The sequence below is a fragment of the Littorina saxatilis genome, linkage group LG14 (genome assembly GCF_037325665.1).
Source record: "Littorina saxatilis isolate snail1 linkage group LG14, US_GU_Lsax_2.0, whole genome shotgun sequence".
NCBI classification, from domain to species: domain Eukaryota; kingdom Metazoa; phylum Mollusca; class Gastropoda; order Littorinimorpha; family Littorinidae; genus Littorina; species Littorina saxatilis.
In genome coordinates, this window is record NC_090258.1 from 11,613,983 (window position 1) to 11,625,579 (window position 11,597).

The following is an 11,597-nucleotide window of genomic DNA, read 5'->3' on the forward strand; positions in this document are numbered from 1 at the left end:
AAGAGGGAGTCTTAAAATGGGGGTTGCACTGTACATGTTTTCAATCACAGAATTCAACAAAGAACTGGAGAAAGACATCATCGGGGACACGTCAGGAGACTTCAAGAAACTCCTCGTAGGGCTGGTTCAAGCTAACCGCAGCGACAGCAAAGAGGTCGACCGGAACAAAGCCCACCAGGACGCCAAAGCCTTGTACGAGGCGGGAGAGAAGACATGGGGGACGGATGAATCTCGCTTCAATGCCATATTGGTGTCAAGGAGCTACCCTCAGCTCCGCGCAACGTTTGAAGAGTATCAGAAAATCTCCAAGAAAGACATCGAGGACGTTCTGACCAGTGAGATGTCTGGGGACCTACTGAGCGGCATGAAGAGTATAGGTGAGGGATCAGTGGTGTTGTGTTTGGAGTGGGAGGGGGGGTGGGAGAAAGAGAGAGAGAGAGAGAGAGAGGGGGGGGGGGGTGGGGGAGGTGTCTTGGGACCTGCCGAGTGGCATGCAGACTATAGGTGAGAGATGGTGGTGTTGAGTTTGGAGAGATGGGGATGGAGAGAGGGGGGGAGGGAGGGGGAGAGAGAGAGAAAGAGAGGAAAGAGAGAGGGGGGAGAGAGAGGGTGGGGGGAGGGTAGTGAGCTGTCTGGGGACCTGCTGAGAGAGGGGAGAGAGAGACAGACTGGCAGACAAACAGAAAGACAGAGATTGGGGAGAGGGAGGGTGAGGGAGAGAGAGATTGAGAGAGAGAGAGAGATGTTTTGCTGTGGCTAAAAAAAAAATTCTTTTTTAATACGTGCTTGAACCAATTTTCATTCCAACATGTCCTTGTTGTTTGCCTCGCTTAATGCATCAGGTTGATTTTTTATTTCTCATTGACAAAATATGTAACGTCACTCACTTTTTGTAACATTCTCTCTCTGTTTTGCAGTGCGGTGTGTCAGAAACAAGTTTCATCATTTCGCTCGCCAGCTGCAGAAGACGATGAAAGGTCTGGGAACAGACGATGACACGTTGATCAGAATTATCGTCAGTCGCTGTGAGAACGACCTCAAGAATATCAAGGAAGAGTTTGAGAAGCTGACTGGACAGACGCTGGAGCAGTTTGTAACGGTAAGTTTTGCTTGTGATGAGAGAGGGTACAGGGTGGAAGGGGGGGGGGATAGGATGATTAAGAATGAGGCTGGGTGACTGCGTGTGCGTGTGTGCGTGCGTGCGTGTGTGGGTGTGTGCGCGTGTGTGGGTGTGTGCATGTGTGCACGTGTGTGCGTGTGCGTATGCGTGTGTATATGTATGTGTGTGCGTGTGTGAGTGTGTGCGTGTGTGCGTGTGTGTGGGTGTGTGCATGTGTGTGGGTGTGTGCATGTGTGGGTGTGTGTCTCTGTGTGTGGGTGTGTGCATGTGTGGGTGTGTGTGGGTGTGTGCATGTGTGTGTGTGTGGGTGTGTGCGTGCGTGTGTGTGGGTGGGTGTGTGCGTGGGTGGGTGGGTGGGTGTGGGTGTGTGCATGTGTGGGTGTGTGGGTGTGTGCATGTGTGGGTGTGTGGGTGTGTGTGCATGTGTGGGTGTGTGCGTGTGTGGGTGTGTGCGTGTGTGCGTGTGTGGGTGTGTGCATGTGCATAAAGAGTGAGGGTTTGCATGTATATATGTGTCAGGGTTATTTGTGTGAGAGTGTGTGTGTTTGGATATGCATATTTTTGTGAGGAATTGCATGTGTATGTGGAGTGTGTGGGTGTGGGTGTGTCACTGTGTGTGCGTGTGTGCCTGTGTGTGTGTGTCTCTGTGTGTGTGTCTGTGTGTGTTATGATTGCTTGTGGGTGTGAAGTTGAGTACTAGTATAGTCCAACTGCCTTCATGTGTTTAAATGAAACAGGTTGAGCAAAATGTGCAAAAAAAGTAGACTTGTAATGATACATTTTGAATTGATTGACTTGATCAGTGGTTGAGGCTTGTGAGGGCCTGTTCATCGTTGCAAAGTTGATGAAATAAAATGTGTGTTTTGAACTGTTCATGCGAAGAAATCCTGAATAAAACTTTGTTTAAACCAAATAAAATGCACAAAAAGGTGGTCAATCATGCGCAGCAGTGAGGAAAAAAATTAACATGAGATAAGAAATCTTGTTGAGACCTGCAATGACCCAGTGTTTGTGTGTTCAGGATGACACGTCAGGCGACTATCAAAGGGCTCTTCTGGCTCTGGTGGTGGGCGGCCCTCCTCCACAGCTGGCTGCAAAATGTGAGTTGATGTGTTCTGTGTACAATGCCACCCCCCCTTGTCTTTCTTTACCTTGAGACACCTTCCTTCCACTGTAGCCCATTATGCAAACCCCCACAGGTGTGTGCTGGCTGTCATGTGTGGTGAGGGTGTTCCTCGGCTTGGTCTTTGTAACTGAACCCTCCCATTCCACACCTTACCTCACCTTACCTTACCTTACCTTAAATTACCTTCCCTTACCTTCCCTTCCCTTCCCTTACCTTACCTTACATTACCTTCCCTCACCCTACCCTACCCTACCTTACCTTACCCTACCCTACCCTACCTTACCCTACCCTACCCTTACCCTTACCCCTACCCTACCCTCCCCTCCCCTTACCCTTACCCTACCCTACCCTACCCTTCCCTTACCCCACCCCACCCCACCCCACCCCACCCCACCCCACCCCACCCCACCCTACCCTACCTTACCTTACCTTACCTGTCCTGACCGTACCCTACTTTACCTACTGTAATGTCTTTCAGTCAAGCATACAAGGAGGCAACTCCTGTCAGTGAGTTTCCAAGCTTTAATCGTAGTTTCTCAAGGAGTCGTTCAAGCACATGATACATCGACCTAGATATGCTATAGCATGGTGGAGAGTAACGTGCAGTGCGTATGTCCTGTGACGTATGACATTGTTACGTGGCGCATGTCCAGCCTAGTGCCTTACTAAGCTCACTAATAGTGTCATCTATACCTCAATCTACCTTGTCACATACCTACCATACCGCAGCTCACCTGACCATATTTGCAGCGGGCCAGGGGTTTGTGGAGGCGGTCAAGCTGAAGACGGAGGAGGAGCTGGACGAGGAGGTGAGACTGGAGTCGGAGGCGGTCAAGGAAGACCCCACCCTCCTCCCCTTCGAGGGATTCAACCCCGAGCAGGACTGTGAGGTGCTGAAAAAGGCCATGAAAGGGTTCGGTGAGTCTGGCGCCTCCTGTGTACCGCATCACCTTAAATTAGAGATATTGTACGTCATCAAGCCAGAAATTGCGTCGAAACAGCTGAGTCAGTAGGAAAGGCTGTAGCTTCCTTGGCGGGTTCAAGAAGGCCGTGTGTTTTACCTTGCAAAAATTAATTAGGTAGTAAAATACACCCCCCCCCCCCCCCCCCCCCGAGTCAAAAAGTATGCAAATTGATAAAAGAGGCATGAAAATGTACATAATACGTTATTTGTATTTTTGACCAAAATATTACATTTTACACAGATTGAGACAGTCAGTGGTCCTCCGGGACCGTGCTAGCGGTCGAAGTGAACAGTGACTGTGGAGATTTGTGTAAAATGTCATATTTTGGTCAAAAATACAAATAACATTTATGTATCGATCGATTCTGGTTAGAATTCCTTTTAGTTTTTATGATTGAACGCACACAAACATGCACTATTTTGCAGTCTTGGCTGGCCGCCTAAATATGAAGTTTTGTCGGCCTCTGACATCACATGGCTCAAAGAAGGGAAATCTAGTGTTCAATCGAAACATTAATTTGTATCCAGCAGGCTTGAACACATGAACTGTCCTTAAGAAAGACAGCTCACTACGTCTCTGGGACTTTCATCAAGAAGACATTGTAGGCTGTACTAGAAAACATTTAGGTACTGATCACTTTACAATACTTCTTTTTTTTCTCCTGTGTTCCCGTTGCGACTTTTGAATACACTTGTGGTTTAAATATTTTATAGTGCTTATCTTTTAGAACATATTGCCCCAACGCACACTTAACACTTTCGCGACGGGACACTGATAAATCAGTACCAGCGCTGACACGCCCATGGACGGGAAGCGCATTTTTCAGTACCAGCCATAGAGGGTACACGACTCGTGATTGCTTCCCGGTTTTTGAAGCTTGCAAATAAATTGAGTTGTTTCCCTTGATACACTTGGCGTCCCCTTCTGCCATTTGCAAATCCGCCTGATTTGTGTGCGTTTTTGAGGAAAAAAAATGAATCAAAGGCGAGCCTTGTCTCGGGAGGAGATTCTCCGGATGTTGGACCTAGAGGATCCCGTAGAGCATGATTCGGACGTATCGTTTTCGCCTCACGAAAGCGATACAAGCAGTGAAAGTGAGGAAGAAACAGTCCCGTTGTTGCTAGTACGAGTCGGCAAACTACACGTGGTTGGCGGTGATACTGCTAGACGAACATGTATCTCGGAATCGTGCAGGAGCTATGGGGGCGTGGCAGCACTGATAACAATGGATGGCTGGAGCCTTCAAATCCTTTTGGAATTGTTCATAGGTGTACAGTTGGTACTTTGTTGTGAAAATGTGACTTATATTCAATATGGATTACCTAGACATCATTTGGTGAGTGTTAGATCTACAGTCAGTTTTGTTTCATTTGAGTCAGGATGCTGTGAGTGAATGCGTGATTTGCTTGTTTTTTTCTGTGTACTGTCTCCTTATTTCTGTGTACAATGTTAACAATATTTCAGCTAATTCATAGGTTTTACACCTTGTTTGGTTATAACATTATTTATAATACTTTCTGTTAAAAAATAACTTTTAAAAAAAGCAGTAGAAAATAAAACACACACAAAAAAACGTTAAAAAACACAAATTATCCCCCTTTCACCCCCCTTTCACCCCCCTTTGCTAAAACAAATCGCGTGACAAACTTATAAATAGCACGACTGAACTGGGCATCCATTTTTGAATTAGTACACAAAATTTGGTGGTGATTGGACTTAATTCAAGCTTGCTAGACAGATTTCTTTACAGTTACTGATTTTTGGGAAGTTTCTTGGTGGCAAGCTTGGGCAGGCAGGACGTAAACGCCGTGGCAGTGCTAGTCACAATAGTGTTAACCCAGACACCTGGGATGTGTGTGTACAGGAATGGAGGAAGGGGGAAAGAGTGGGTGTATGTATGATTAGTGTTAAGATGGGACTGGGTGGCCGAGTGGTAACGCACCTGCGCTCGGAAGCGAGAGGTTGCGTGTTCAGGCCTGGGTCAGGCCGCAATTTTCTCCCCCCTTTCCTAACCTAGGTGGTGGGTTCAAGTGCTAGTCTTTCGGATGAGACGAAAAACCGAGGTCCCTTCGTGTACACTACATTGGGGTGTGCACGTTAAAGATCCCACGATTGACAAAAGGGTCTTTCCTGGCAAAATTGTATAGGCATAGATAAAAGTGTCCATCAAATACCCGTGGGACTTGGAATAAAAGTAAAAAAATTCCATCTCACACGGCATAACGTCTCAGGAAACATGAATACACGCATGCAGGAAAAAAAAAAAATATGGGTAGCGCCGTATGTATGGCAGCTCGCTTTCCCCCGGGAGAAAGCAGCCCGAATTTCCATGAGGGTAACCTCACTGGACTGTAAATCTTATCCAATCCAATCCAATCCATCCAAGAGTACATTAAGCGGAAAGAAAAGACACTCAAAGACCTGTGATGTGTGTATACAGGAACGGACGAGGAGGCCATTATTGAAGTGCTCAGCAAGAGATCAGGAGAACAGCGCAAGCAGATCAGCGACACCTACAAGACACAGTTTGGAAAGGTACGTATTGTTTTTAATCAGAATGGCAAACGTCAAATACAATTGTTATCCAAGCCTGCCGACAGACAATGTTTGATTGGCAGCTGAGCAAGTATACAATGTTAAAAGTGGCATCATTGTGATGATTTTGTCTCAAGCCATTAATGAATTGTAACAAATACATTCTGTTTGAATCGATAATGGCTGCATCAAAGGAGGTCTCGAGTCTGTCGCTCGTTCTTGATATGAGCATTGCACAGCACGAAACACATTTTCAAGTTTCCTCAGAAACTTCACAAAATTAAAATGTCTATAATTTCAGGACCTAGATAAAGATTTTACTCATTGTTAATATGAGCATCGCACAGCACGAAACACATTTTTATGTTTCCCGTAAGCGGGTGTTAAGTAGATTGAACTGTCTATATTTTCAGGACCTAGGAAAGATCTTACTCAGTGTTAATATGAGCATCGCACAGCACAAAACACATTTTTATGCTTCCTCTTGACTACTCTTAAGCGGATTGAACTGTCTATATTTGCAGGACCTAGTCAAAAAGATCTTACTCTGTGTTAATATGAGCATTGCACAGCAGAAAACGTATTTTAAGTTTCCCAAGAAACTTTAGAAAAATAAACTCTGTATATTTTCAGGACCTAGGCAAAGATCTTACTCAGTGTTAATATGAGCGTTGCACAGCACAAAACAAATATTTCAGTTTCCTCTAGACAACTATTAAGAGAAGTGAACTGTACATGTCTTTATTTGCAGGACCTGGGCAAAGAGCTGTCGAGTGAGCTGAGCGGAAACTTCAAGACGCTGTGCGTGGAGATGTTACTCAGCCCCGCAGAGTTCGACGCCAAGCAGATCAACAAGGCCATAAAGGTGCCGTATGCTTTAACACTTTCAACCCCACCTATGTCGACCAAGTTTGTTTTAACCGAGACCAGCTGTGCTGCAGCAGGTCACTCAGAATTGTTGTAACTGTGTAGTTACTGTGTATGAACACGCTGGAATGCAGGCGTTAAATGGACATTACAAGAAGCGACTGAAGCTAATAGTCTGAGTGGATATATCCGTACCTTGTCAGATAGAGCCATATGAGTGGGTACCTGGGAGACAATGATCGAGTTAAACAAATATTTTTTGGGTAATATTATCGACCTGCAAAAATGCTTTCTTTGAATAAAACGCCCGTCCCCCGAAATCAGCATATGCTGCCTGAATGGCGGGGTAAAAACGATCATTCAATTTAAAAATCCACTCGTGCAAAAACAGGATTGAACGTGGGAGTTTCAACCAATGAACAAAGTAGAAGAACAAAACGCTCGTACAATCTTGCTGAGGAAGTTGAATAATCATGCTGTGGTATTGAAAATCTCTCAGTTATCGGGTGTATAGTTTATTGTCTCTTTTTTTTTTTTTTGTAAGTCGGTCAAGCTAGGTAGCATTACTCTGTGATTACAGTTTTGTATCAAACCAGATTTTAGGTTTAACCATTATTTCCTCAAATTTAGGAGAGGGGAGAGGATACAAATAGGAGTAAGAGAGAAGGAGGGAGGGACAGAGGAAGGGAGGGAGAGAAAAAGAACTAGAGTGTGCGTGTGTGGATGTGTGTTTGTGTGTATGGGAGTTTGTGTGTGTGTGTGTGGATGTGTATGGGTGTGTGTGTTTGTGTGTGTGTGTGTGTGTGTGTGTGTGTGTGTGTGTGTGTGTGTGTGTGTGTATGATGAATGTACATTCATGTACAAAACATAGGTAGTGAGAAAGAAGAAGGAAGGGATAGAGTGTGTTTGTGTATGTGTGACTGGTGTACATTTAAACCAACAGACCTAGCGCTTACTGAAAACATTTTTTTTTTAAAGGGGCTGGGTACGGACGAAAAAGCCCTAATTGAAATCATCTGCACGCGCTCCAACGCTGAACTGCAGGCCATCAAAGAGGCGTACAAAACAAGTGAGTTCTAACAGTCCATTTTTCCCCGTTTCAATCTGTGCTAGCGTCAGTACTTTTTGGTACGAAAATGATTAATTAGTCATAGAAAAGAGTGTCTCAATACTTATGATAAACTGCAGGTGTTTTCTATTGACATACTGACAATGGTTTCTGTGATGACTATGTGAAAAAAAATGCACTGTTCAATCTCATGCAGCAGCTAAACCAAAGACATACATGCCTTGGACAACATCAAATTGTAGTTGATATATGTTATTTGTATTTTTCACCAAAGTATGACATTTTACACAGATCGCGACAGCCATTGATCTCCGAGACCTCGTTAGAGTCAGCTTTCTGTACAGGCTCTTGATTATGTCTGAACACCTTGTTTATAAAAATGTGCGTGAGAAAGATCCTAAGTTCACGATGAAAGTCTTGAAAAACACGAACACATGCATTCATGAACAAGAGGCGAAGCCATCAAGGCTCACGTAAGAAATCGACAAACAGTAACACAAACTCAATCATTCCGTCACACACACACACACACACACACACACACACACACACACACACACACACACACACACACACACACACACACACACACACACACACACACACACGCACACACACACACACACACACACACACACAGAAAGAGCATAGGTGAAACTGTGCAAGAAAGCGAGACACTAGATCTAGATCTGTCTGTCTGCATGTAGCCTACTTACAGGGACACGACTGCCAACTAGTCTCGGCCCGCTCAAAATAATAATGACCGAGACTTTCAGTACTTCCTTCGCGTGACGTCTAACCCTCTTACGTCATAATGTGACGTCTTCAAATGTTAGAGTTTCTACCACAGACATACACACGCACGCACGCACGCACGCACATACGCACGCACGCACAGACAGACAAAGTTACGATCGCATAGGCTACACTTACGTGAGCCAAAAAGGAAACAAAACAAAAAGCATTATGCTATGGCTGCTCACTTTTTACAGGGAGAGAATTCTGGAAAGCAACCAAACTTTCATGAAGAAATCTTGAAGGCTGTGTCAAGTTTCCTTTCTTCTTTATCGTTTACTCTTAATTTCCTGGGAGAAAGCAATCCAAATTTCTATGTTGAAAACCTCGTGAACTGTATGAAATTACTTGACTCTACTGTATGAAATGACTTGACTCTACTGTATGAAATGACTTGACTCTACTGTATGAAATGACTTGACTCTACTGTATGAAATGACTTGGCTCTACCGTATGAAATGACTTGACTCTACTGTATGAAATGACTTGACTCTACTGTATGAAATTACTTGACTCTACCGTTTATTGACAATTCTTCTTCGTTGACAGTGTACGGGAAAGACGTTGAAACGGATGTTGCTGGCGATACATCAGGAAATTTCAAGACACTGCTGGTTGGCTGTCTGCAAGGCAATCGACCTGAAGGACCCGAGTTTGATCGAGCCAAGGCAAAACAAGACGCGCAAGGTACCCGGATTACTTTAATGTGAGATCCCTCCATGGAGAGGAAACCTCCGAGTAAAAGACACCTTTTGTTGTCCCAATGTCTAGTGACTAGAGTGCGGTATGGTCTCTCCTGTTTGTTCGTTCATGGGCTGAAACTCCCACGGCTTTTACGTGTATGACCGTTTTTACCCCGCCATTTAGGCAGCCATACGCCGCTTTCGGAGGAAGCATGCTGGGTATTTTTGTGTTTCTATAACCCACCGAACTCTGACATGGATTACAGGATCTTTTTCGTGCGCACTTGGTCTTGTGCTTGCGTGTACACACGGGGGGGAGGGGAGGACACCGAGGAGAGTCTGCACACAAAGTTGACTCTGAGAAATAAATCTCTCGCCGAACGTGGGGACGAACTCACGCTGACAGCGGCCAACTGGATACAAATCCAGCGCGCTACCAACTGAGCTACATCCCCGCCCTCGGTCTCTCCTGTGAGAGGACACCTGCCAATACAGGACACCTTCCAATACAGGACACTTTTGTTTTTCTTTGGTCATGGGCTGTACAAGAGTTGTTTACTCTTTGAAATACGGGAGCAAACAAACCCATGTGACATTGTAGGCCAGTCACTAGCGAGTGGTGTGTCTCTTATTATATGAAGTCTTATATCGCGCGCGTATCTCCAGACTCGGACTCAAGGCGCAGGGATCTATTTATGCCGTGTGAGATGGAATTTTTTTACACAATACATCACGCATTCACATCGACCAGCAGATCGCAGCCATTTCGGCGCATATCCTACTTTTCACGGCCTATTATTCCAAGTCACACGGGTATTTTGGTGGAATTTTTTTTATCTATGCCTATACAATTTTGCCAGGAAAGACCCTTTTTGTCAATTGTGGGATCTTTAACGTGCACACCCCAATGTAGTCATGTACACGAAGGGACCTCGGTTTTTCGTCTCATCCGAAAGACTAGCACTTGAACCCACCACCTAGGTTAGGAAAGGGGGGAGAAAATTGCTAACGCCCTGACCCAGGGTCGAACTCGCAACCTCTCGCTTCCGAGCGCAAGTGTGTTACCACTCGGCCACCCAGTCTCGCGGTTGTTGACCACATGTGCAGACAAGCCACTTGCTAGTGATTGGCCTGTTATATCACATGGGCTTTTTTTGTCTCAGTATTTCCAAGGAAAAACAACTCTTCCACAACCAATAAAATCCTGACGGGTTATTTCTGAAAGTTGTCTTTTCAGAGCTGTTCAAACCTGAGCAGCAGGTGGACATCTGTATCACCTAACATAGGATGTATTTGAGAGCTTTGAAGTGAATGTTGTGTAAAATGCCTTACAAGAACAAAAGTTGTACTTTAGTTACATTTGTCATGCACTGTAGATGAGACAATGACAAAAGGTGACGTTTTCATGTCAGTACAGGCAAATCCGGATAAGACGAAATTGAAGGGACCGAATTGTTATTGTGTCCTATCCGAAATTTCGACTTGGTCATAGTACCGTGAACTACGAAAAAAATCAGAGACCGCTTGAGTACCAGTCAAACAACTTGTGATAATGCATGTTTCAGCTACTAGGTACTGCCCTGCCTGCACACACAGATTTCCACTCTGTTAAACTCGGTCACTGACCGGTCACTGACCCCCGTGCAGGAAGTGTTTCCTCTCTCAGATATGACAGGGGAACCACCTCTCATGGCAAAAACTGGGTCATTGACCCCTGGGAAGAAGGTCGTGTCTGTAAACAAGGCCACCCAGCTATCACAATGCCTTTGATCTGGCTGCACACACAGAGCACGAAGTGTTTCCTCTCTCAGATATGACAGGTTAATTTTCTTTTCCGTGACTCTGCCATGATTGTGGATGAACGCAAGACTGAACAAAGACTGAATGAGAGGCAACCCACAATTTGAATTCTTCTTCTTCCGTATAGTAACCACGTGGTTCACCCGTGAACACACACAAACACACACTGTGAGTACCACTCGCCTCTCCTTACTCCTCGCCCCCTCCTAACTTCACTTCATACTTTATTGCGTGCCGACTGACCAGTCCGTGTGGCGTCCTTGTAGAGAATAAGGGAATAAGGTTACACAATGCGCTAGTGTGAGACGCCAAGTTTCGTGTTTCGAGTTGCTGTAGTAAATATAGATTAAACTTTGTCTTTGGGACTGACTTTCTGTTGTGTGCTATCCGTCTTTCGACTTACGTAAGAGAAATCCCATTTCGAGCTGAGGGTACTTTGTACACATAGATAAAGAGGGATAATTCCGGACCAGAATTTCTTTGTGTGCTAAGCGAATTTTTGACTTAACCGTTTGTGAGTTAGCTGGATTTGCCTGTATGTCCCAAATGACATCACCAGTACATTTTTCATTCTATCTAATCTGTTTTCGTTCTATTTTTTCAAATAACATGCGTTAACAATTGATTGCCAACTGGA

At 44.9% G+C, this 11,597-nt stretch overlaps 2 protein-coding genes across 2 annotated transcripts in view; one reads left to right on the plus strand and one right to left on the minus strand.

Annotated features, from left to right (window-relative positions):
* The window catches only part of LOC138947118 (annexin A6-like), a 62,339-nt gene that overhangs the window by 46,468 nt on the left and 4,274 nt on the right, over positions 1-11,597 (plus strand). Inside the window, exons 15-22 of the mRNA XM_070318565.1 lie at positions 51-377; positions 918-1,099; positions 2,142-2,220; positions 2,997-3,164; positions 5,652-5,746; positions 6,498-6,611; positions 7,592-7,682; positions 9,027-9,164. Coding sequence (XP_070174666.1) covers positions 51-377; positions 918-1,099; positions 2,142-2,220; positions 2,997-3,164; positions 5,652-5,746; positions 6,498-6,611; positions 7,592-7,682; positions 9,027-9,164 — 1,194 coding nt within the window. The remainder of the gene's footprint in view (positions 1-50; positions 378-917; positions 1,100-2,141; positions 2,221-2,996; positions 3,165-5,651; positions 5,747-6,497; positions 6,612-7,591; positions 7,683-9,026; positions 9,165-11,597) is intronic.
* The window catches only part of LOC138947123 (zinc finger protein GLI2-like), a gene marked incomplete at its 5' end in the record, with an annotated part of 217,820 nt that overhangs the window by 1,211 nt on the left and 205,012 nt on the right, over positions 1-11,597 (minus strand).